At 40.6% G+C, this 26,020-nt stretch overlaps 1 protein-coding gene across 1 annotated transcript in view; it reads right to left on the bottom strand.

Moving 5' to 3' along the window:
• Positions 1-12,171, bottom strand: part of ENPP1 (ectonucleotide pyrophosphatase/phosphodiesterase 1) — a 63,296-nt gene extending 51,125 nt beyond the window's left edge. The window contains exon 1 of the mRNA XM_059083082.2: positions 11,932-12,171. Coding sequence (XP_058939065.1) covers positions 11,932-12,171 — 240 coding nt within the window. The remainder of the gene's footprint in view (positions 1-11,931) is intronic.
• Between the last annotated feature and the right edge of the window lie 13,849 nt (positions 12,172-26,020).

Below are 26,020 nucleotides of genomic sequence, written 5' to 3'. Positions count from 1 at the left end.
CTTTGTATGTGCTGCTGCCTCCCCTCAGAATCCTCTTCTGCTTGCCTGTTACTTCCTCCTGGACACCTTCTTAGACCTCTCTGACTAAGCAAACTTCCCCTCACTACCCCCTCTCACAGCCCTGCATATAATTTCTAGGCAGCACCAATCAGAGCTGCAGTGAGAGACACTCTTGCAGGACTTTTTGATAAATATCCAGTCCTGTGGGGATGGACCAGGAGAACAAGGAGTCTCCCCTCACCACCATTTAGCCCCCAGCCTCTTGACCATTACTGCCCACACAATAGGAACTCTAAATATTTGTTGAAAAAGTTACTAACCATAACCATAATAATAACAATAACCCCTAATCTAGCCTCTACTATCTTTCAGGCACTTTTCTAATTAGTTTACATAGATTAATTCATATAACCCTCAAAACAAACCTGTGAAGTAGCTACTATTATTATCTCCATTTTACAGGTGAGGAGACTGAGGCATAGTGAAGTTAAGGGACTTGACCAAGGACACACAACAGTTATGGGCAGAGACAGGATTCAAGTCCAGCAGCCTGGCCCTTAACCACTCAGCTCTACGGCCTTTATATGATTAAGTGGCATATGCGGTTAAGTGATCCAGGGACAGGGGATACAAGCCAAAGAGAAGTAAAGGAGCGTTTCCTTTGGGAGGATAAATTCAGTTGGATCCCAGGGGGTACCTGGTGTTGGGTGAGAAGAAAGGAGGTGAAAGACCACTTCTGGGGTAGAGAAAAGAAATGGTCCCTATAAAGTGTATCTGGTGAACAGTAAAAATCTGAGCTGTAATGGAAGGTGTGTTGCAACACAGCTGGAACTTTTGTGAGACAGGCATATTGAGACCCTTTCTGACCCTCTAAATTGGCAAAGTACCACCAGAGCAGAAGTTGAAAAATAACTTGAACCCTTTGAACTTCTAAATCCAAGTTATGCATATAATATGTGCGAGTCCCCTATAACATATGGGACATAGAGTCCCCTGAGGTGTGAGCTCCATACCAGACTCACTCACCAGCCAACACGTCTGCTCCCTCCTGCCTCACACAACTGTGCCAATTAAGCAGATAAAGGGCTTAACATAGGGTCTGACATAGAGTAAACTCAATAGAGGCATATGGGAATTCAACAAACACACAGCACTTACGATGTGATGGGTCTGCTCTGAATGCCTGACAAATATGGACTAACAAATGGCTACACATATGTGTCCCAGGCCTGCAGGATTGCTATGAATGGATGAAGCTGTGTTAAGCCCTCAAGCGGTAACACTGTTACTTGAGTAATGAGACATAAGGCTGAAAAGAAGAGTGCATTTAGGAGGACACAATTTCCCACATGTGTTGTGGCAGTCTCTGAGAAATTCTGAGCGGAAATAAAGTGCAAGGAAGTAATTATTTTCAGAAAACTAATAATCAAACCATAAGAGGAGACACAGGCAATGGAGATGGAGTTGAGGGATGAATGAATCAAAAACTGTGCCCTAAAAAATATTTAAATTCTTGGGGAATGATTATGTCTGAGGTATGAGTAGAGATGCTTTCAAAGATTACCCCATGGGGCTTCCCTGGTGGCGCAGTGGTTGAGAGTCCGCCTGCCGATGCAGGGGATGCGGGTTCGTGCCCCGGTCTGGGAGGATCCCACGTGCCGCGGAGCGGCTGGGCCCGTGAGCCATGGCCGCTGAGCCTGCGCGTCCGGAGCCTGTGCTCTGCCACGGGAGAGGCCACAGCAGTGACAGGCCCGCGTACCACAAAAAAAAAAAAAAAAAAAAAAAAAAGATTACCCCATGAACTAAAGTTGATAAAAGCCTCAAAATCCCATTCATGAAAGGTGCATTAAAAAGCTGTCTAGCAGGACTTCCCTGGTGGTCCAGTGGTAAAGAATCCGCCTTCCAATGCAGGGGATGAGGGTTCAATCCCTGGTTGGGGAACTAAGATCCCCCATGCCGCAGGACAACTAAGCCCGAGTGCCACAAATACTGAGCCCGTGCACCTCAACTAGAGAACCTGCGTGCCACAAACTACAGAGCTCAGGCACTCTGGAGCCATGCGCCACAAATAGAGAAGAGAAAAGCTGCACGCCACAACTAGAGAGAAGCCTGCGCACCGCAAGGAAGAGCACGCACGCTGCAATGAAAGATCCCACGTGCATCAACGAAGATCCTGCGTGCCACAACTAAGATCTGACACAGCCAAAAATGAAAAAATTTTTTTAAAAAAGGCATCTAGCAATGGGAAAATCTCATAATGGAAATATAAGTTAAAAAAGAAAATAGAACAGTATATGCAGCATGATCCCATTATTGTTTAAAAAAAAAGTGATACATACACATAGAAAAGTCCTGAGAGGAAAAAACCAAAATAGTAATAACAAGTACACAATCTTTACTTTCTCCTTTATACTTTTTTTATACTTTCTGAAATTTCTGCAATACGTAGTATCTTTATAACAAAGGGAAAATATTATAAGCTCTCTATACAAAGATTTAAAACCTAGAAGAAATCCACCTAATCCCAAACCCTCATATTATGGTCACAGAAAGTGAAACCACTGCTCAAAGGTCACACAGCAAATAATTCTTTTGACTCCAAGTTTAGGACCCTTCACATGACCCGTCTCTCAAAATCTCTGAAGCTTCCCAGAAAAATCAATGTTCTCTTTTCCTTTGAAAGTTTCCAAGAAATGACAAAGGCATAGATACTTTCCTATGTCAACATTCTTCACATTTACTCCCTGTGAGCTGATCACTAAGGTATTTAAATAGTGTACAAGCAGAGTTGTTTTGTACTGTTTCTCTGGTTAATCCAAAAAGAGAAAAGATCAACAGTCTATTCACAGTGCTCCTAACCCACACCCTTCCCACCTGAATATACTTCATTCACCTATTTCTCCTGGTCTCGGAAGTTTCTAATCTAAATGGTGCTGGGTGGCACTTTATAGGAAGCCACTGTGTTTGGACGATGAAGTATTATGGAGTAAACTCTGTGCCAAAGACATCAAACCTGACTCAACATCTCAACACCACCTGAAAAAGCCCTGGTCTAAGACTCCTTTGTTTCGGTATTATGTCAAGTATACTGTAGATTGTTGAGAATGTACTGAAGTGGAAACTTAATTGAAGAGTTCTACTGATGGAGCAATGTAAAGTGAAATCTACTTGATACTCTGATAGATGGATGGTTGAATTGGAAAGAACACTGGAGCGTTATCAGATCACAGCAAAGGCAGAAGACTGGCACAGCAGACAGCAATAAAGAACAATTAAAGGACAAGCCAAGGCAGGGTAAGGAAAGGCAATTTGAAGAAACAAACAGACTGTGTATGAAATGTCCTGTAGACACGACAAAAGTGGTGGGGCTACTTTAATCAATGTGCCTCTTAAGTTCAAGGAAGGAAAGGGGCAAATGCAACCAGCAGCAGCACCACTTCCACCCAACGCTAACACAGTTGAGGTCAGTAAGGAACATTCAGTAATTTTTTTTTTTAAATCATAGCAATATGTATGAAGTCAATGGCAGGATAAGGGTTGACTGGAACCCCCAGCTAAAGAAATCCAGGTTGGGGCACCTTCTGTGCCTCCTCATAGCCCTATGGAGTGCTGTACCTCAAAGTTCAATTGTGAAAATATAGATTCTGGTATGGTAGGTCTGGGGTGGGGCCCAAGAGTCTGCATTCTGTAAAAGTTCCAAGGAGATGATGCTGATATGCTAGTCTACAGACCACACTTTGGGTAGCAAAGATGTAAAGTGTCTTCTGAATAAGGAAAAATTTAAAGATTCAGTAACACTGAAGCTTATCAAAATTAACAAGAAAAATGACCACTTATTCAGGGCAAACTATGTGCCACTTTGTATAGTTTATCTAATTTAATTCTCCTAACAACACCAAACAGGGTTTTATCAAGCCTATCTTATGGTTGTGGAAGCTGATATTCAGGAAATTTAAGTTATTTGCCTACCTTCAAAACCAGCAAATAACAGTACCAGGATTTAAACCCAATTCTGTCTGACTTTATTTCTCAATAAGCTACAGTAATGAGATTAAGAGAATTATTATACTAGTTTTGTGATCTTGGAAAGCCCCCTTAATTTCTCTAAGCTTGATTTTTTCATGTCTAACATGGAGATAATGGCAGAGCTGTGGTTTGGACCAAACCAGGTGGTAGATGAAAAAGTATTTTGAAATCCATAAAGGACCTTACCTAAAGATAGAACTGTTGTAAATAGCGGATTCTTTTTATATGCCTAATTTCCTTTCCCTCTCTCCCTAGTACTAAAAATAGTATTGAATGAACACACCTTTCCTTAAAGCAGATATTCTCAAAACTGTTTGTTTCAGAATCCCTTTATACTCTTAAAAATTACTGAGGACCCTAAGAAGCCTTTTCAGATAATTGTGTACATTCTTATTTAAAACTAGACTAAAATTCTTAGTTATAATATCTTAAACACGAAATGCAACATGAAACTTGAAACAATATTAATGAACTTTTCATACCATTATATTAAAATTCATTAGTCTATCTTGCAGTTTGATTGGAACTTACACCCATGCATAATTTTGTAAATCATCCATTGGTCCTTTGGAAAATACTGGTTCACTGAGCTACATATTTCTTTCAAATGTTGACACATGTCATCGTACCAGATGAAAAAAATCACATTCCTTACTATCTCCATCTATTTCGTCAGAAAAATCTTTTAAGGATTGGGATGCTGTCAAACCTACAGTGGCAGAAACAAGTTCTCCAAAATTTCAATTTTTACCTAAAAGATCGAATTCTATCACAGGCAGCAGGTACCTCATTTTGTTTTCCTGGAAGTGACAAGCTAATACTTTTCATTTTTACGAAAGTATGTGCCAAATACCCAAGTCTGAATCACTGGTTTGTCAGCTGCTCTTTCCAATAAAAATGGTGTTCCATGAAAAAGGCAGCTAGTTCAGCTCACAACTCAAACAGCAGCTCAACTGCTTTCCCTCCAGAAAACAACAGTACTTCAGGCTGCAGCAGACGTGCTAAAGGCAGACTTCCAATGTTGTCATGCAGAATATTAAAAAGGAAGGTAATTTAGGTTCAAATTTAATAAAATCTGCTTCATTGAGGACATTTTTACTTCTTCATTAAGTGAAACTGGCTTTTTCGGTTTTAACTGCAGATGCATGAGGACTTGTACAATTAGTGCCACTGCCCTGACTCCTGCTGAGGGGCAAGCAGTTTTCCAGCAGTGTAAATGGCAGCACAGTGAGAAGGGTGAATAATGTCTATTAATGTTCAAATGGTTTAGACTTCACAGTCCCCTTGGAAGGCTCTTAAGAACCCCTCAGGGATTTACAGAGCACACTTTGAGAACTGTTGCTTGAAATACTCTGGCTGAAGCTTTGTTCTACCTGTCTTGCGTTTTGTTTCTAAACATATTTATCCCAAATCACTTGACACGTACTCTGGAGTAATATGAAACTCTATTTGGAAAAAAAAAAAAAAAAAATCACGTAATAATAGCTAAATTTATTTTATTGTATAATAGCATCATAAAAACACTGTTGAGTTTTTCAGTTCTCTCTCTCCATGAGAGATCAAAGGCTCCAGATGCTTGCTAATGCCAAAAAACTTATCAAGGGAAAGAAATCAGCTCTAGGAATAAACTATTGGGCTGGCCAAAAAGTTCCTTTGGTTTTAAGTAAACATAAAAGACATTTTTCATTTTCACCAAGAACTTTATTGAACAACATATTCATTAACCGAATGAACTTTTTGGCCAGCCCAATACTTTCTCAGGACTATTCCCTGAAAACCAAGATAGAGTGATCTTTAAGGGTCTCAAACCACATCAGTGACAGGATATTTGCCGTCTACATCTGTGTGAAGTCCTCAGGTATGGTGAGAAAATGATTGACCCACAAATGAGATATGCCTGCGAAAATTCACTCACTCCAAAACGACTATCATGACTCTATTTTCCTGTTGTAGTACATCTAAAGATATATTAAGAAGGAAACGCAGATTAAGAAGAAAGTCACTTTCCCCCAAATCTGTATACATTGGAAGCTCACAATAACATGATTATTGACTTCACACTGATAAAAGGGAAATAAATGGGGGTTGGGGGGGCATTTAGCCATTAGTCCAGAATAAAAATATGTAGTTAAAAGTCCTTTCAGTTATCATAGTCCACTACTTACAAATGATGTGACTTATGCCTATAAATTTAACCCACTGTTTCTAGAAGTGGAATAACTGAACCAACTACATCTGAACAACTTGAGGTACTTGTTTAAAAACTACAGATTCTTTAGATCCATTCCTATCTTACTTACTTTGCTCAAGTTGCTATAACAAAACGCCATAGACTGGGTGACTTAAATAACAGAAATTTACTTCTCACAGTTCTAGAGGCTCAGAAGTCCAAGATGAAGGAATTGACCAATTTGCTTCCTGGTGAGGGCTCTTTCCCTGGCTGGCAGATGGCTGCCTTCTCACTATGTCTCCACATGGCCTTTCCTCTATGGGTGGGTGCATGTGCTCAGCTCTCCTCTCTCTCTTCTTCCCCTTTTTACAAGGCCACAAATCCCATCATGAGAGTTCCATCCTCATGACCTCATCTGAATCTAATTACCTCTGAAAGGCCCCACTTCCATATATCATCACATTGGTGGGTTGGGACTTTGACATATGAATTTGGGAGGGACACAAACCTTCAGTCCATAACAATTTCAGATCTTCTAAATCACAATCTCTGGGATTGGAGCCCTGGAATCTATGGTCTTCAACAGTTCCCAGCTGGTTCCTACGCACCCTAATGTTTAAGAAACACCTCTGCGAGCCTCAGTTTCCTTATCTGTAAGGTAGGATTGACTGTCACCATACTTTCCTATTTCAGAGTTGCTGATATGTCAAAGATCAATTAAAAATATAAGAGAAAATGCTCCTGAAAGTGCAAAGTGCTATGTAATAATCATCTGAACTTTTACCACCTACTTTTCCACCAAACGTTATTCTAAAAACCCAAAGTAGGAGGATAAAGTGAAAAATACTATCGATAATACCTTAATTCTTGTAATCAAACCTCATACAATTAAAACACTCAGGAAACAGAATGTTCCAGTTAATATTTAGCTGAACATTCTGGTCATTCTTTTGAGAAGCCCTTTTAAATATATTATTATACTTCCTTTCCTTGGTAAATACATAACTTAGCTCCTGTTTGATGCCAAAGGGCTTTCATATTGGGTCAGCACTCTGAATATCAGTTCTTGTTGCACAGAACTTAGAAGAGTAATCTATGTTCTGCCTTGGGCTCATTTGCTAAAAGCCTCCTTGTTTATTTTTGTTGTTTGGGGGATATTTTATGGTTGATGGAGGCATGTTTATTTTAACCAGAGGCAGATCTCTAATTACAAGTTGTATTCCAAAAGGTTTTTGTTCCTATGTTGTTTGAAACTTGAAGTGGTTTTCCCCCTACCTACCCTCCCAAAAAGTTATGAATCATGATTAAGTTCTTTGGCTTGTCTAAAATATCCCTAATACAGATGAAATACATTTGCTATGTCTTAAAAGTAACACAGATATTTTGCAATGGAATTTATCAAACTCCAAAACAAAACTGAATTTAAAACTATTTTTATTTGCCTTTAATACTGATATCTAAGAAAAAGACTTGCCTGGAGGAAGATAAGAAGCTGATAAAAAATTCCTATAAATATTCTAAAAAGGTTAATGGTCCCCAGATCTTTATTTATTTTTTTTTTTTTCCCGGTATGCGGGCCTCTCACTGTTGTGGCCTCTCCCGTTGCGGAGCACAGGCTCCGGACACGCAGGCTCAGCGGCCATGGCTCACGGGCCCAGCCGCTCCGCGGCATGTGGGATCCTCCCGGACCGGGGCACGAACCCGTATCCCCTGCATCGGCAGGCGGATTCTCAACCACTGCGCCACCAGGGAAGCCCCCCAGATCTTTATTATACAAAATGCATAATGTCTCTCAACATGGTTCTAGGGAGAGTCATGATTCACAGTCATGATTAGGATATGATGGGGCAGGAGACAGCAAAACTGAGTGCCCAGAGGTAACTGAAAAAGTGGAATAGAATGGAAAAAAAATTAAAGGGTTGAAAGGGTGCCTGTGTATTCCTAAGAGCCTGCATGAAGGAAGTAGAAACAGCTGAAATATAAATGGTGAGAGAGAGAAAGACCAGAATATGACTCAAAGCAGAAGAAAGGAAGTCACAGAAAGCAATGCTGAAGAAAACAGTTCCCTACAAGAGTCACAAAGACTGAATTTGGGGTGTGACAGCAAAGTCACCAAAACAGAAGATGCCTTGGTATAAGCAAGGGAGACCCATTTGTACCTGAAGGATGGCCTTATTTGTACCTGCCAAATGGCTGCACCTGCCTTGTTTCTTTCTGAGGGCGTGCCCAGTGGCTAGATCTTGATTCTGAATCCAAGTTATCATGGAGGCCCTGCTGGCCTCTTCGGTATGCTGGCCTTAGTTGGGAACTTTTGTTTATCATTCATTCACTGCCTCTTCCGTCTCCCTATGTGCTAAACAAATGATATTCCAGTTTGATCTTATTCCTGAATTGACACCCAATGTCATCTCTATAAATTCATCTATATTTGGATTCCTGACTTTCAACTGGCCGTATGGGTATGTAGTTGTGTATTTCGTCTTCCCATCTTGTCCTTTTCCAAGTCAAAGTGTTACTCAGTCTAAGTAAAAGTGCACTTCATTCATTCGACCAAAAGCTGACACTGAGTGTGAGGTACCATCTTAGGCCCAGAAGTAAACACAACAGTCTTGCTGGGTTCCTAGAAACCTTGGGTACATCTTATTAGAACATGTGCAACAAACACCATAAAGGGAAAACAGGAGATGTCTCTAGCCCCTAAGATGTTCTGTTCATTTTTGAAATAAAATGTTCAACTATAGCTGGGCAGATATAAAATTTTACAAACCAAAAAGCAATGTCAATTCTGAATCAGACTAAGAGCAGAGGACCACCTTGAATATCCTCCATGCTGTATTCTAGAGATAAGATGATACGATGCAAGAGGGAGAGAAAAGCTAACAGAATTTATAACTTTCGCAGTGAAATTTCTGACAAACAAGGGCAACTTCTGCCACTTTACAAAGAACTCTCTCCTCGAAAGGTGAAAGTTGTCTTCACTCACAGCCACCCACACACAAGGCCCCTTATGAACACACACACAGGTGTATGTGTTCATAAGGACAGCAGAAGGCCACAAACACAAAATTATGCCGTGGAAGAGCTTACTGTACAGTGGAGAAGTGTACTGAAACATGGTGGAAAATACCTGCCAGGGGACAGGAAAGTTATTTCAAATAAATGTCCGTGGCCAACCTCAGTGGAAGCTGACATTTCAGTTCAAAACTTAACTTGGAACTGGTAAAGGCATCCAGATCCAACATATCTACTGAAGCATGTACTTATTTGCCTTTCTGGGGTTTTCCACAGTCTGGCTCAGTGCCTAGGCATGAGTACTTCCAGAGCCCAGGGCCAAAGCCTTCAGAGCAGAGCCTGTGGTCTTCCTAGGGATCAAATGGGGAGAAGCCAGGGTAGGGAAGGATCGTCCCTTCTGCATCTACTCTCACATACCTCCGGCATTTAAGTTTATCTGAAACACTTTCAAAAAATGCAACAGTCATGTCACCACTGCCTATCTCTCCAGAAGGCAACTCTCGTGTTTATCCGACTAGATAACACCCGTGTGGCTAAGGACCACCTCAGTGGTTGGGCTCTCGTAATCCCATCCCAGATGCAACGAGTCAACCCATCTCTTCAGGTTTATGAAACGTGTGCTGATGTTTCACCTGAAAAAGGAATCCCATAATTGCAGCTTCTCTCTAGAAGACATGTCCCAGAGCTATTTGATGACAACTGTCAAGCTCCTCTTGGAGTCTTTTCCCTTTAGAAGTGCATCATTTGGGAAAGTCTAGAGGGAAGAAGGGTATTGAAGTAGGGAAGGGAAAGAAGAATGGGTAAGAGGTTTCACTTTCACCTGAAACCATTAATTGAGAGTTTCAAAAATACAGCCATGAGTTTTAGTGTACATTAATGGCCCACTGTATTTCATCAGAAGTCATGAAGTAAGAATTCTGTCCAATTCAACGTGTGTTACAGCAAGAGACCCCTCCTAATGGCATAAAAAATATTCATAATTGTCCTACTTGTAAAAGTACTACAGCCACTTGCATGTCAAAGCCCAGAGTTGCATCATCAGAGCATAAAGAAATGCTTTTTGACCAGCTGTCTGCAGGTGTCAAAGACTGAAATGCATGTTCCAAAGGCAGATCTCTGCTGATATCTATTGTGGATTTATAGGTAAATGAAAAGGAAAGATTTTTAAATGGAATTTAGCAACTGGCAATTTACCAAACTTTCAAGACTGTAGATTGGCACGTAGAAGTGATTTCACACGGGAGTTACATACAGATTCGATGTACAATTATTGAATGCCTGCCAAACACTGAAAAGTACTGATACTAAGTTAGATAGTGTTGCAAAGCTAAGGTCTTCCATTGACAAAAACAGAAAAGGTGACTCAAAAGACTAAAACGAACTTCTCATCAATATCAGGTGTTCTTAAACAGTGATATATGATGCAGAAATGAATCCTGAGATACAAACAGTATGTGTTTTGAGACACTTAACCCTTTGAATCTTAGGCTTATTTTTAAGTACTAATTATATGACACCATCTCTTTAGTCTAGGAATGTTGGTTCCTCAGAGCACTGTATCATCTCCACGATACTCAAGACACAGTGAAAATGGAAATGCTTATGAAAGGAAAGATTTCAAAAATCAGAAAAGATATCCTCTACACCGCATTGTTTAATCATAATATGTGATTATACGCTTTAAGGTACACTATACATAGAACTGTCACTTTCATATAATACAGTAAAATGATTATATCTCCTTGTAGTTTTAAAATTTACTCCCCCACATGCAGTGTTGCACAGTGACCCTCACAATAATCTTATCTGATGCACATAGAAGTGATGTTGTCCTCATTTTAACATAGAAGAAATTGAGGTTTGGGGAGAGTTATAGGAGGCCCCAGCAATTAATAACGGCCATGAAAGCAAGAATCCAGGCTTCTGACTCTCAGCCCAGCACTTCCTACCATACATGTAGAATGAAAAGCCATGCCACATTTCATAAAATTGACTGTGGATCCTGCAACTGTCAGGACAAAATAGCAGAGGGAGAGTGAGTACTTCTGTTAGCAACAAAAACCGTGTAACCTATGATTAAAAGAGTAGACGAAGAATCATTAACTTTTCTTCACATTCACATAACATGAATATTGATGGAATTTCTGAACAGTTGCGTGGAAATTCCTAAACAGAGCCAAGAGAAAAAGTATTTTCTAGAGTTCCTGATACAACTTAAAGAGCTCTGTTAAATCTTTTCAAGTGGAATCGGTTAATGCAAGGAAAGTCATCAATACTGCACGTAGATACCCCCAAAAGAGGTAAAAAATTAAATTAAAAAATAAAATTTAAAAAAACAAAACGAAACAAAAACTCCTTGTCGGTCCTTCCTAACACCAACAATTTTCGGGCTGGTCATTTTTCCCCACGAAAAACCTTGTGCTCTCCTGGGGGGAGAAGAGGTGGGATTTCTAAAGATCTCGATTGTTAACAACCTGGTTTCATAAACAGGCCCTTCTGACCATCAGTAATACAAGTGAGAGTGAACTATTCCCCGGCGGGGAAGAGAAGGCTCGGCGGTGATGAGCACCGATAAAAACCGGCAGAGGAGAGCGAGAAGGCAAAGAGGAGCGACCCAAAAGCTGTCTCTCTCCGGGCTCCAGGTGCTGACCGCGCGCGCTCGGAGCGCAGGAGCGGGTGCAGCCCTCCCCGCCCTCCCGCGCGCCAAGCCGGCCGGGACCTACCAGCGAGAGCACTTTATAGGTGTTGGGGTCCTTGGCCGTGCGGGCGCGCGCCGCCTTCTCCAGCGGCTCCTCCCCCAGGTCCATGGGTGCCAGCAGGGACGAGGCCGCCTGCGGCTCCCCGGGCGCCTCGGCTGCAGAGCAACGGCCCGGGTGGGGGCCGTTCCCCGCCGGGCCCTCCCGGGAGCCGCACCCGCCCTCGCCGCCGCGGCTCCCAAGCCCCACACAGCCGTCGCGCTCCATCCTGGCCCTGGGCGCTCAGCTCCCACCGCCCCGCCGCGCCTTTAATAGGCTCCGCGTAGGCCCCGCCCCGCCCCGCCCCTCGCCGCCAGACCCTTGGCTCCGCGCCAGCAGCCCGGCGCTGCGAATGAGGGGAAAGCAGCTCAACGCCCCGGATTATTTGGCTTCCTGTCTGATGGCGGGCTCTCTGCTTGTGGGTTATTTTGGGTCCTTTACGTGGGCTTGTCTTTAACTGCCCCCCCCACCAGCCTTCCCCGCCTCGCGCCCCGGCCACCAGTCGAACACTTGCAGGAATCGCCCTGCGTGGCCTCACGGCGCGGGTGGACTGGAACTGCAGAGCGTGGTCTGCCGAGGGCATTAGATCATGGGGCCCCAAAATAGAGCGTAGGAGAGGGAGGATCCGGCTGCCGGGCCAGTGCAGCTTCTCAAAGGCGGGAGAGTGCAGTCAGGACAGACCTGTGCGTTTCTGGATGGACAAGCAGAGAGGCTATGGGGTCAAGCGTTGGGGGAAGCGACCTTTGTCTCCTACGTAGAAACAGACAAGAATTCCCTCAAAGCCCTGCTATCCACCACCTACGCTACTCAGGACTATTCAACCTTAAAATACCTGAATTTACAAAGGCACACATAAAAGATATTTAATTTTCTGTGGTTTTCTGTGCTGGGGGTGAGGGCTGCTCTTGCTTTATTTGTTTATTAGTTCTTTTAGACTTTATTCATCGAAAGCTTCAAAGCGTCCGCGCTGCGCTCTCCTGAGGTTGCTGCAGATACTTGTTAGCAACGTCAAAAATTTCAACAGTCTGGAATACTTTGATACTTTGTTTTTGAACTAGGACACGGACAGTAGGCTATAATTCTTGGTGGGTTTTGCTTCACTTTTGATTCTACAACTTTTACATTTCCTTGCTCATCAATTAGAAAAACCACAAGTGTGTAGTGACGTGAGTCTTGGTTGTCAAGCGGAAAACAATGACTTTCCACACCCGGAACTGACTTTAGTGACCAAGGAAAGTTATACCATCCAATATCAATTAATTTTCAATTCATTTTGATTTCAGGAATATATACAAATATTTTTTTAAATGAGAATTGATGCTTAATAGATATGAGATGTGTGTTGTCCCCTTTAAAATAGTTAACTTGGGATGCTTTCCATTTATATTGCTTGATTGATTCATTTGTTCAATAATGAATCCTTCAGTTCAATCTCTTGGCTTCCAACAATGTCAGTGGTCTCCAACAATATCAAAGATGCACAGAAGTATATCTTTCCCAAGTGGCTCTCAGTCTGATCAAACAGAGTGAAGGCAGTAAACAAAAAACTAAAACCCAAATTATATATGCATAATAGAATCACACATAGGATGTTATGAGAGGTTAGTGGAAAGGGTAACTGACATCTGGAAGAAGTAAAGGCCATCCCTCAAAACACTATTGAGCTCTTTTTTGGGGTTTTTTTTTTTTTTAATTACCTTTGAGTCAGCTTTCAAACCAAACCACCCAAGAGAAACAGGTTTTCACTACCACATAGTCACATATTTTTTTACCCCAAACGTGGCTCTAAATTTTCCTTTGACTGTTTCCAAAAATCAGAGTCAAGGACAAAGATTTACAGAGACTGGTCAAATGAGTGTCAAAACTTCTAAAAGCAACTCAACAGAGTCATTCCAAAGTGGCTTTGAACTTGAGAAAACAAATGAAATAAGTGTATTGTCTGTATCCCAAGTCAACAAATCATTTTAAAGACTCCACCCATTGGTGGCGAGGACTGCAGGGTCACAAATGCAAACATCCAGGGACCAACAGGAACCATAAAAGAGTGAGGCAGCCCCCTGTAGGTGAGTGCGTGCCCTGTTAAAGACTATGGCACTAACTCAGAAGGACTGTGTGCCCATTGTGGCCAGATAGTTAGATTTTTCAAGAGAAACAGGAAATGTAGATGTTTGTGTGAATTCTCCAGACTGCAAAAGTTTGTCTACAAAATTCAGAAAAACAATTTCTTTAAATACTTTCAAGGCCAAACAAAATGTAACACATCAGCAGGGTGGGCCTGGCACTCAGGCCAACAGGATGTGGCCTCTGCCTTATGCCCAGGCCTTGCCTGTGCCAACTGGGACTTTTATGGGTAACTATAAAAATCCAGTTGAAACCCTAAAGTTAGAATAAAAGTGGATCAAGTAGGCCACTCATGTTGTTTAGCCATACACTGAGCTATAGACAAGTCTTATCTCCATCTTGTTTATATTCAAAATGATCTGAGGGACAGCTTCACACTCCAAAGTACAAAAGTACAATAAGGTCAAGAGACAGAAACTGCAACAAAACTTCTCCGGTTAGTGTGAAGGTGAACAATGAATGTGTTATCCTTAGTCCTAAACCACTCTGCCTCTAATGATTGAGAACTCTAATCTAGTACAGCAGAAAAGATGAGGGTGTAAGATTTTATGATTCCTTAAGTTGTACTGTACAAAAATTTGTAAACACTTCCCCCTTGGTGCCTGCAACTTTGGATATGAGTAAGGCCAAAACAGCAAACACAACCAACTTTTTATCTATGTTTGAACTATGACTTCTCAAAATGGAGAAACAACTCTTCTCAGCTTTTAAAAAATGAAATATACTATAGAGTAATTATTTTAGCACCTGCTCCAGAGCTTCTCCAGCTGAAATCCCTCCAATTCTCCAGTGAAACATGGAAGACACCTAGCCCAGTCTAAAATGAAAAAACAAGTTTCTTTCATCTTTATGAGATCTAGAAAAACAATTTTTTTTCCATGGCATTAATTTATTTTTAAGACTTTGCCTGACATCCTGATTTCTCTTTCTTTTTTGTAAGTGCAAAAATACTCCCCCTGGAAGAAGCTTGGATTGCAATGTGACCTTGTACAGAGTACAAGAACTCTCTGAGCCTCGGTTGCCTCATTTATAAACTGGTGTTACAAATAATAACATAAAATTACACGAGTATCTCTAAATGTCAACAAAATGTTTTACATTTTCCCAACTTTATATAAAAATTTAAATAGATCCTTTCCATATTAAATCACCCAATCCTTAGAAAGAGAAAAAAATGATTTAATTTTACATAAATTATGCATGATTTAAATATTTAAATAGAACAACTATAAATGATTTAAATATAATTTCTGGGAAGGTTTGAGAGCTCCCATTGGATATATGCATCTGCAAAGGGAGAGCCCATGGGATCAGGAAGTGATACTGACCCCTCTGTGACAGAGAAAAAACACCTCATTGTCAGGTAACAAAATCAGTGAAGTGAGTGCAGAAAGTGAATGCAATTGAGTCACAGAAACTGTGGAAAAATGGCAAATGCAGACTCCATTTAAAGGGAACTGCTGTCCAGTCTTCACTTTTTGGTTGTCCACAGCCTCTGCCACCCCCCACTGTCTCTTTTATACCTCGTGTCAAGCAAAACCTGGGGTTGCCAGATAATCTGAATTCATGCCTGCCATTTTGCTATTTGTTTTCTCTATGCCTCGTGTCTTTTTTTTTTGTCCTTCTGTTTCTCCTTCACTTCTTTAAAATTGTATTTTAAATATATTTTATTATACCATGTTAATTCCTCTGTTGAATTTTACCTTTTCTAAAGAGTTATTTTCTTAGTAGTTGCTCTAGAGGTTATAATATGTTTCTTTAATTTACCATCTACTTCAGATTAATACTGACTTCATTCTGGTAAAATATAACGTTGTCTTCTGTAATAGATCTCCATGTTCTGATTCTTCAGTTCTGCCATTATTATCATATGTATTAATCTATATGTTATAAAGCCAGTGATGCAGCATTATGATCATTGTTTTAAACCTTAGGTTTTTTTAAAGAAATTAAGAAAACAGAGTATGCATACAGACACACACACACACACACACACACACACACACACACATACACACACACTGATTTTATTTTCATGAATCTGAGTCAAACTTTCTTGCCTCCTTGCAAGTACTGTAATTTTTGGTTGAAAACTGGACTTGTAGGTAATATGTTATAGCTACTCTGGATTCTGATTATTTTTCTGAGAATTTTTTCTTTCCGTACTCTCCTGGACTTAAAACTTCAGATTCTTCCTGCTGTTTTCTATAGATTTTGCCATTTTCACACTCCACCATCACCTCACGAAATCAAGTCTGCCCCTCTGATGGCTAAAGGCTACAAACTCCCACTGTTCTTATCCAACCCTAGCAGTTTTTCAAGATTAAATGCGTTCTCAACTTGTCTGCCTTTGGTCAATTTACGGAACCCTGAGATGATTGTTAGGGTCATCTTATCTTTGACTATAAGGCCCACTAGGTAACTCCACTGGCTCTCAACTCAGGTAACTTCCACATCCCCAAAAGGCATGCGAGAAATTCAGTATTGCTCCCTTCCTATAGTAGAGCCAACTTTCATCCGCTACATCAGATTCTGCCTAGCCACACGGTGTAAACATTTTTCATTTGGACGAAGCCCCTCCATATCGATGAGGGGAACATTCTGCCCACAGAGGCCCAATCAGGAAGTAGGGTAGAAGCATCTCTGCTTCAGGCTTTCTATTCAACCTACCTAACACTTACGTTCCCATCCAGGATTTCAGCTCACAAAAGGTAAAGCCATCATAAAGGTGTCTAACTGAGCACTTACCTCTCACCCTTCTCCTTTCCACACTCTACAGAATCCAAGAGTCAACTTTCTCTCATTGCAGTGTAGCAGGGACTTTTCATGCATCATCTCCTGAGTTCTGTATTCCCACGGTTTATAGTATACTGAACATTCAGGTCTTTCAGGCCTCACACTTAATTTGTTTGTGGGAGCTTAAAAAATTTAAAAATTGTTTTGTCTCTTAACAACACCTGGCTTTGAAGTAGGTGTTACATATCCTTGAAGTGGGTATTACAATTAAATTCTTGCAGTTGAAAACTGATAGCAATTCCTTTATCTTTGTATATTGGGCATAATAAAGCCAAGTCTGCCCACCTTATCTTCCTCTCCCAGCTCTGAGGCAGGTGGATAATTCTAGTTGGTCAGGTATCAGATCCCTCACACAGAAAAAAAAAAAATTTAACTCACCATTCTTTTCAAAATTAGTATCCATTTTTACCCCTGCAAGTATATAATCACATATAACATGTATATAGGAAAGATCCTGACATTTTTTGATTCATCAATATGGGGAATCCCATTTTTTCTGTTGATGTGGTGATCAAAGCTGGTTAGGTATGACCATGGGACACACAGGACCAAGCCTGAGACGAGTACGTGGCTTTCCTTCTCACTCATCTGAGAGAACATTTGCTACAAAGATGCCATAGTTGCAGGATAGTCTAAAATCTTTGGAGACAAGGAGGAAAGTTGCAGCTGTGAACCCCAAAGAGTAAGAATTTCCTCTTCCTCACTGTGCTGGTGACATCATCCAGAACATCAGATGCTTAAGTCTGGCCCAGTGTAAGACAGATTTGTTCATTCTCGTAATATGGAGAATAGTGGGGAAAAAAGCTTTGTACTTCTTTATACCTTAAGCCACCTAAAACCAAAATATTGGAAAAAACAGTATAAAAAAAGATATCTCATATTTTATTCCAGTATAAACCTCTAAAAGATAACAATGTGAACATAAGGCTTCCCTGGTGGCGCAGTGGTTGAGAGTCCACCTGCCGATGCAGGGGACACGGGTTCGTGCCCCGGTCCGGGAAGATCCCACATGCCACGGAGCGGCTGGGCCCGTGAGCTATGGCCGCTGAGCCTGCGTGTCTGGAGCCTGTGCTCCGCAACGGGAGAGGCCACAACAGTGAGAGGCCCGCGTACCGCAGAAAAAAAAAAATGTGAACATAAACACATGCACAAAAAACCCTCAAATGCATATGAAAAATATATAGGTTATTATCAAAAACTACCTCATAGCTCCTGGTTTCTCAAACAAACGTTTTTTAGAAGAATGAATAAATGAGAGAAATAAAGTATGATCTTTCTTAATATGCAAGGAACTTTATAATCATTTAAAGTTAATGATATTTTGAAAAACTTAAGTATTTTAAAAAATGACATAAAGCCCAACTCTTTTTATTTAAAAAAAAAAAAAGGCACTTACCAGAAATAGAAAAGTATATGGCCAAGAAAACATTCAAAGCAATGCCCTAACTAATAATAGAATTGCCAATCAAAGGAATACTATATACCAATAAAATAAAATTAGACAAAACATATTAAAAATGTCTTTTCATCATATTAATAATGGGCAGCTAAGGACTGTTATCTTTTATATAAAAGAAACAAACATAGTGAAGGATAGAAATTAATGAAATCAAAACCAGAAAGAAATGGAGAAACTCAATGACACCAAAAGATATTTCTTTACAAATCTTAATAAAATTGATAAGCCTCTAATTAGACTTATTGGGAAAGAAAGAAATTCCTAATATTGTGAAACAGGTGGCACAAACACTACAGATTCTACAAACATTAGGAGGATAAGGGAATATTATAAACAACTTTATGTGAAATTCTAGAAGGACACAACTGTAGTGACAGAAAGCAGGCTTGTGTCTCCTAGGATCGGGTGAGCAGAGGAAATTGACTATAAATGGGCACAAGGGCACTTTTTGCAGTGATAGAAATGCTCTACATTATGATATTGGTGGTTATATGACTGCATATATCTGTCAAAACTCATTGAATCATAGACCTAAAATCAAAGAATTTTACTATGTATCAAATGTACCTCAATAAAAGTGATTTTTAAACATTAAAAAAAGAAAATCATGCAAACAGGGACGTCTGGAAAAAGATGATGGATCAAACAGGTACATTTGCTTTCACTTTCTCCCCAGACCATACTAAGACAAAAGAATGCCTTTTTTAAAGGCATAAATCCTCGGGGACAAAGAGAATTGGCAAGACATGACGAGAATAACACAATGGTGGATGGAAAAACAGGGGGACACTTGATAAATGCTTTAACAGACCAAAGAAAGCCTAACCCTAAACCAAAAGAGAAGAAAACCAAGATGTAACCAGACATATGCAAAATGGGCTACACCAGATACTTCTGTTAGAGGCTGTGAGGGTAGGACTAAAAAACAGGCAAATTGGTTCAAAGTCTGTTTAAGAAGCAGTTAGAGGGCCAGAACTTCTCCCCAGTTCCATGCAGCTGGTGACTATCTCTTCCCCTTTGTCAGCAGAAAACTGGAGGTTTATTCTGTGGAGAAAATAAAACAGAGCCTTTGGACTCTAGGGTTCCAGAACTGAAAGGCAAGAAATTACCACATCAGCATATTTGGCTAATTACCATAAAATTACCCAAAAAATATATTTAGTGTGAAAAATACGTTGCATATATGCATACTGAATGCTAATCCTCCTGCCCTCTGGAACACACATTTATTGATTACTTACTATATACCAAGGACTGTACCAGAAACATGGGATAAAGAAAGAAAAACAAAAATGGTCCAACCTCACGAGAAGCTCCTAGCCCAGTGTGGAAGCCAGAAATATTCACAGTTCATTGTAATACAGTACGTTGAGAACTATGAAAGGGCAGCACAAGGTATTGGGAGCCCATAGAAAGGTACCAGTCCCAAATTGGAGGGCTATCGTCCTTATGACTATCATTGCTTATACCTCCTGTAGTCCACTTTAGAAAACCTCTCCTCCTGAGAGCCACTAGAAAGGACAGGCTTACATACCCTGGGACATGGCCCTGCTCTTGTGGTCCCAAATGATTTGATCAGATGCCTCACAGAAATCCAGCCCATGCATTCACTCTGCTGTGACCGGGGTTTTCTCTGGCTTGAGCTTTAAAGTTTGCTGTCGCTTGAGAATTATGCAATCAGACAGAGCCGAAAGTCACAATGTAGAAAGAGCAGCTGACAGAGACCACGCTGGACACTGTGCAACATGAGTCAGAAGAGGACTCTGGTAGATACAGAAAGGGAAGCAGGGAGTGGGCACTTGGAGAGAAGCAGAGTCAGGAGAAAGCATGAAGTGACCTCCTGATTTTCAACACCCTAACCCACTATAGGTGTGACTCAGTTCTACCTTACTTACTGTCTTTGGATCTTACCTGTTGTTGTATTCTCAAAAGAATGCCCCTCCTTTTGGCCATGATCTGATTTTAGTGGGTTTCTTTCCCTTCATACAAAAAGAATAGAACAGGGGTCATGGAAGACTTCCTGTTATTAGTCTGTTACTTCCAGGGACCAGTGACAGTCAGGCAAAGAATGAGAAGGATGGTATTTGAGGATGAAGGAGCAGCCCACACAAAACTCACAGGCACAGGAAAGAGTACTTGCAGTGAAAGCACTTGAGTACAGCTGAAGCCCATCGCAGCGGGAAAGAGACCAGGAATGTACAGCTGGCATCTAGGCACTGAATGAGAAAGGTGATGGGGTGAACTGAGCCCAGCCGTATATGACAAATTTGTTTCTACAGCTCAAAAAAAGGTAAATCAGTTTACTGGAAAGTTTGACAAGGCAATTAAAAGACAGAATGAGTTGTGACATTCTGGTTCCAATAGAAAAATTAATAAAAGTATTGCTGTGTGTAAATGTTCTGTTTAGAAAATAATTTCAATGGGAAAAAAAGTGCTTTCAAAATATCTTCATTGTCTATGAGCTATAAGTAAATTAATTTTAAGAAATCAAATGTAACAATGGAATGGTAATTAATCACAAGTCTCAAACTTTCCATGTGGATCTAATACCAAGTAATTCTGAGTCCTTGCTATCACTAAATTGAGAAGCAAAATGAAAATTAACTTTATTTTAATAGAAAAATAACTAATTATCCAGAAATCCCCATATAATTGAGATTATCATATTTTATTCTAAAGAAAAATGAAGTCTTGAACTTGCAAATTTTATTAAAGTGTTCAAATTAAAAGGAATAAAATCAAACTTTTCAAAAAATGCAAAAAATGTAAAAGTGATTAACCTTGTTTACTTCTGGTCATATACTCTTGATTTTGGAAGTCCCGATAAGAATTGATAAAACTTATACTAAAAATTTAACTGTTTTAATAAGAAATTAAATCAAGGTGTATATATGTTATAATATGCATGATTACTAAATAGAAAAATTATTTCACATATTTTTATATCTAAAAAATTATTGATTTTTTCCTTATTAACACAGTCACATGTACACATACACACACGTGTCTCTTTCTATCTCTATCTACATGTTTGTCTCTTGCACAACTATAGAAAAGAATTCAACTGTAAGAAACCACGTGTTTGAAAGAGCATGTAACTTTGTTTCTGAAGCCACAATCAAGACTTCAACAAACTAAAATATTCAGCAAATTGATTTGATCTGGAATGGAGACCAGCAATAGTAATATCAACTACCATTTCATTGAATGCTACAGTATACTGGTCACAGTTCTGGGGACTTTAGTCATTCATTCATTTTCTTTCACCTCTCTTTATTCATTTATTCACTACATATTTGTTGAATCCCTACTATGAGCCAAGCGTTATTCTAGACTCAGGATACATGGGTAAGAGAATATCAGTCTCCTCAAGGAATTTAAGAGTCTAGTGAAGGGAGATGGATATTAATCAAATAAATGCTGAGAACTATAATAAAAATGGTAATAAACACTATGGTAAAAAAGTATAAGAGGACAGAATATATAACTGGAATGTCTGAACCAATCTGTGGTAGGAGGATTTGGTCAGTGAAGGGTTCCCTGAGGATGGAATGCTTTCACTGAGATTTGAAAAATAAGGAAGAAGTAGAAGTAAGACCACAGTTCTAGATGATTTTGAAATATGGCTTTTGCTAGTTGTGTAAGATCTGTGCATAGGAAGAAATGAGATATATTGACTATGAGTCATAAACTGGAAACTATTCGGACATCAGTTCTTAATCCACCAGTTTTATGGGTTCCCTTTTATAAATGAGAATAAGTCAAGATCCCCCCTGACAATGCCAGAAATAGTTTGATAATTCAGAGAACAGGGAAGCACTGGAATTGACAAGTTAAAAAAAAAACAAAACTTGAAAGGGATGATAACGATAATATACATTTGAAATGTGATTCAGGTATGTACATTTTGAACATAGGAAACAGTGAATTAGAAGATCGATTCAAATATCTATTTGAAAATAAAGGTTTTATCCCAGTAAATGAGGTGGTATACATCTGAAAGGAGATTTGAAAAGAAAGCAAATCACTGAATGATGTTGAGGAAGGAAAACAATAAAAATATTTCTTGTTTTAACTTGAGTTCTAAGACACTCTAAGTAACAAGTGATCTACAATAGGTTATAAAGGAAATTGAAAGTTGTGCCTTGGGCTTCCCTGGTGGCGCAGTGGTTGAGAATCCGCCTGCCGATGCAGGGGACACGGGTTCGTGCCCCGGTCCGGGAGGATCCCACATGCCGCAGAGCGGCTAGGCCCGTGAGCCGTGGCCTCTGAGCCTGCACGTGTGCCCCGCAATGGGAGAGGCCACAACAGTGAGAGGCCCGCATACCGCAAAAAAAAAAAAAGAAAGTAGTGCTTTTTCTCCTCAATCTTACACAGTTAAAGTTGCAAAAACATTTCAGAGGAATGCGTGCTTGACAACATGAAAAATTACAACATAAAGATTCATCCGGGTTATTTTTACACTTTCTTCAGACTAGAAATATTTGAACCTTGTCACAAATTGTAAAATGTATCAAAATTTTATTTCCGTAAATTATTATGTGTCTTTCCAACTGGGGTTGGGGGATGCGGACTCTGTGGGTCACAATGTTAGGCCTTTGTCCACAGGGAAGCGATTGGCCTCCCAGCTGGGAGCAGAAGTTGCCGCGTGAGCAGCGTGGCCAGCACTGCTCTCTAGCAGTTGCTGTACTGTAAACAAGTGAAGCAATCCCAAGCAGAGATGAAAAGAACTTTAAGGATTCACTCAAGCATGCTCTCCTGCTCCCTGGCTGTAAGCCATGACTGGGGCTGTCTGGGAAACAGCTGCTTGTGACAGACCCGTCTGGCAAGCTGCTGAGAGATGCTTTTTTTTTTTTTTTTTTTGAGCAAAGGCTTAAAGCCAATGATATCTCTAGTAGACATTGATACAACTCCAGATGGCTCGTGGAGCCCGTGGCAATGTGGCTCTCTTATATGGAGAAAATAAATGATGACAAATAATAAAACAATGCCAGTCACCACTTTGGGGGCCTTTACAATACGCTAGGCACTGAGCTGTGCAATTTACAGACTGTTTTTGCTCCCTTCTCTTCACTGTTTACAAGACAGTGACAGCTAGAGAGCTGTGCCCTCACCCTCCCTCCCTACTCATGAGGCAGTTCTCATCATCTGTTTACTCTGAGGAGACTGAAAGGTTTTCAGTAGTTTCACAAGATTTTATTGTTCCAAGGAACCACATTTTAAAACCAATTCCCTGTGGATGGAGTGCGATATTAGGCTGTTTCTAGTCTTGCCACTACAAACAATGTTACAATGAATACCTCTGCATATACCTTATTTCCCAAATGTGGACCACATATGTAGGATATATACTTAAATACATGGAAATGCTGGATTGTCACTTCTTTTAGTTTCTAAATATCCTGGCAAATGGCCCTTACGTGGAGTAAATGAATTTACTCTCCCACAAGCAATGCATGTTTTCCAGTCCCCACCCCCAGCCTCTCAATTTAGCAGTAATGACTGCAATCCCTTATTGATGTCTATTATAATGCTGGATGCTGTTTTAAATGGCTTACATACATTAAGTCACTTAATCCTCACAAAACCCTAAGAGATAAATACTATTGTTATCATCACCATTTTACAGATGAGGAAACTGAGGCAGGCAAAGATTAACAAATTTGCCAAAGGTCAGCCAGGCAGCTTTGGATTCCAAAGTAATTCTCACACTACTACAACCAGAAAGTACTTTTCATGATTAATTGCTTTTTAGTCTCCAACTCCTGGAATACAGCTCTGCTGGTGAGAATGCACTAACAGCTCTCAGAAAACCCATGAGCAAGGTTGAAATCACATATGCTGAACACTCAGGAAACAATCAGGAAATGTTAACACATACATGTTGTGATGTTGACCTTTTCTTATGGAGAAATAAAGACGGAAGTCAGTTTGCCACACAGAGTAACAAATGGGAATTGACCAAAACAATGATGAATTGGCTAGCTTTCTACACCTAAGAGTTACTGAATATTTACATTTCTTCCTGATCAATGGTGATTCCAGAGGAGTGAAGCCTAAAGATTTTATGGTCTCTACATTCTCTCATCAAAAGTAAAACACCTACTGTACATGGATCAATCTTTCAAGGACCCTGAGGGTCCCCAGCCTTAGGAAGCACAGAACTGAAGATGTCAGCAAGGCTGGCTGGCTGCATTTCGTCTACTTGCTCACCGACAAAGACTCTGGTCTCAGAAACCAAAGCCTCCAGGTTCCAGTATCCACCACCAACCAGGAGATGCTGAAATTACATAATTACTGCATTAAGAATGCCTTTGATTGGCTTAACACTTTATTTACCTATATCTACAATTTATTTACCAAAATGCAAATATTCTTGAGAAGGATAACAGCGTTTGTTCCATCTAGTGTTTATAACTTAATGGAGAAGGATTTATGACAACTCGAGAGCTGGTTCTGACAGAGAAGGAAGCGAGAGAGGATGAAGGTACTGAGCATCTGAAATGACTGTGACAAATGAGGGGGCACACAGAGGACACTGTGGACTCTGAAATCAGTTTGCTTATTTATTTTCCAGCCTTATTTTATTGAACCTATCCCTGACAGCATTCCCCTTTTACGATAGCATTGGTTATCTGGATAAAAGCAAGCAGAAACTAGTGAGCTAGATGAACCAGGATCCCGCGTCTGATAAGGCAAGTGGAACAAAATGGAACATCCCTTGGTCAGTAGGGATGAGAAAATCCAGGGTAAGTGGCCGGGCACACCTGGAGAAGGTGTTACAGAGGGCACACGTGGACATGCTCTAAGAACACATCCATATTCCCAAAGTATTCAGGTTGCCCTAGTTTCTACTGCATCTCAGTGTTCTCTCTGCTCTCCTACCCTCCTAGGGCTGTCATATCTATACTCCGACAGCTTATAATATCCTCCATCCCCATGACCCTTGGATTCCTGGGTTGTCCTCCTCAGGATTCTGTTTTCAGAAAACTGTGCTCTTACTTAATATCAGTGACATGATGGCCCAGGAATTGTCACCAGACGTCTAATCTCCTTCCAGTGTAGAACTAGGTCAGAAATATGTTTAATCTCGCCAGGCCCATCAGACCTTCTCAGTCCCTCAGTCTTCCCACCTCATGGTCAATCTACCCTCCTTGCTACCTATTTGAATCTCTACTATTACCATCACCACCACCATCAAGGCCCTTACACCCATTATTTATTGGGCATCCATCCATGTATCAGACAGAGAGATACCGGGAGCCTGCTACATGGCTGACACTGGGAATCTAGCAGCAACTGAAAGAGACACAGATCCCTGTCTTCCTGGCATTTACAGTTTAGTGGGGGGGGGGGGGGTGCAGACAACAAGGAAAATAAATAAATACGACATCTGGTATATTAGCAAGGGGTCAATTCTGTGGACATAAATAAGTGGGGAGAGAGAGGTGGCTGCAGTTTTTACCATGGTGGCCAGGGAAGGCCTCACAGAGAAACTGACAATTCAGTAAAGACCTGAAGGAGAAGAGGGGGGACATCTGGGGACGAGTGTTGCAGAAAGCAGGAAGTGCACAGCCCTGAGGCTGGAGCCTGCCTGGCCGGTCCCAGGGATGCTGGGGAGGCCAGTGTGGCTGGAACAGAGTTAGTGAGGGAAGATCAGAGCAGGTGGGGTGGAAGAGGTAAAGATGATGGGCCCTGGAG

This window comes from Kogia breviceps, chromosome 13, assembly GCF_026419965.1.
Source record: "Kogia breviceps isolate mKogBre1 chromosome 13, mKogBre1 haplotype 1, whole genome shotgun sequence".
Taxonomy (NCBI): Eukaryota; Metazoa; Chordata; class Mammalia; order Artiodactyla; family Physeteridae; genus Kogia; species Kogia breviceps.
The sequence above is the reverse complement of the archived record's forward strand: the minus strand, read 5'-3'. Positions and strand labels throughout refer to the sequence as shown.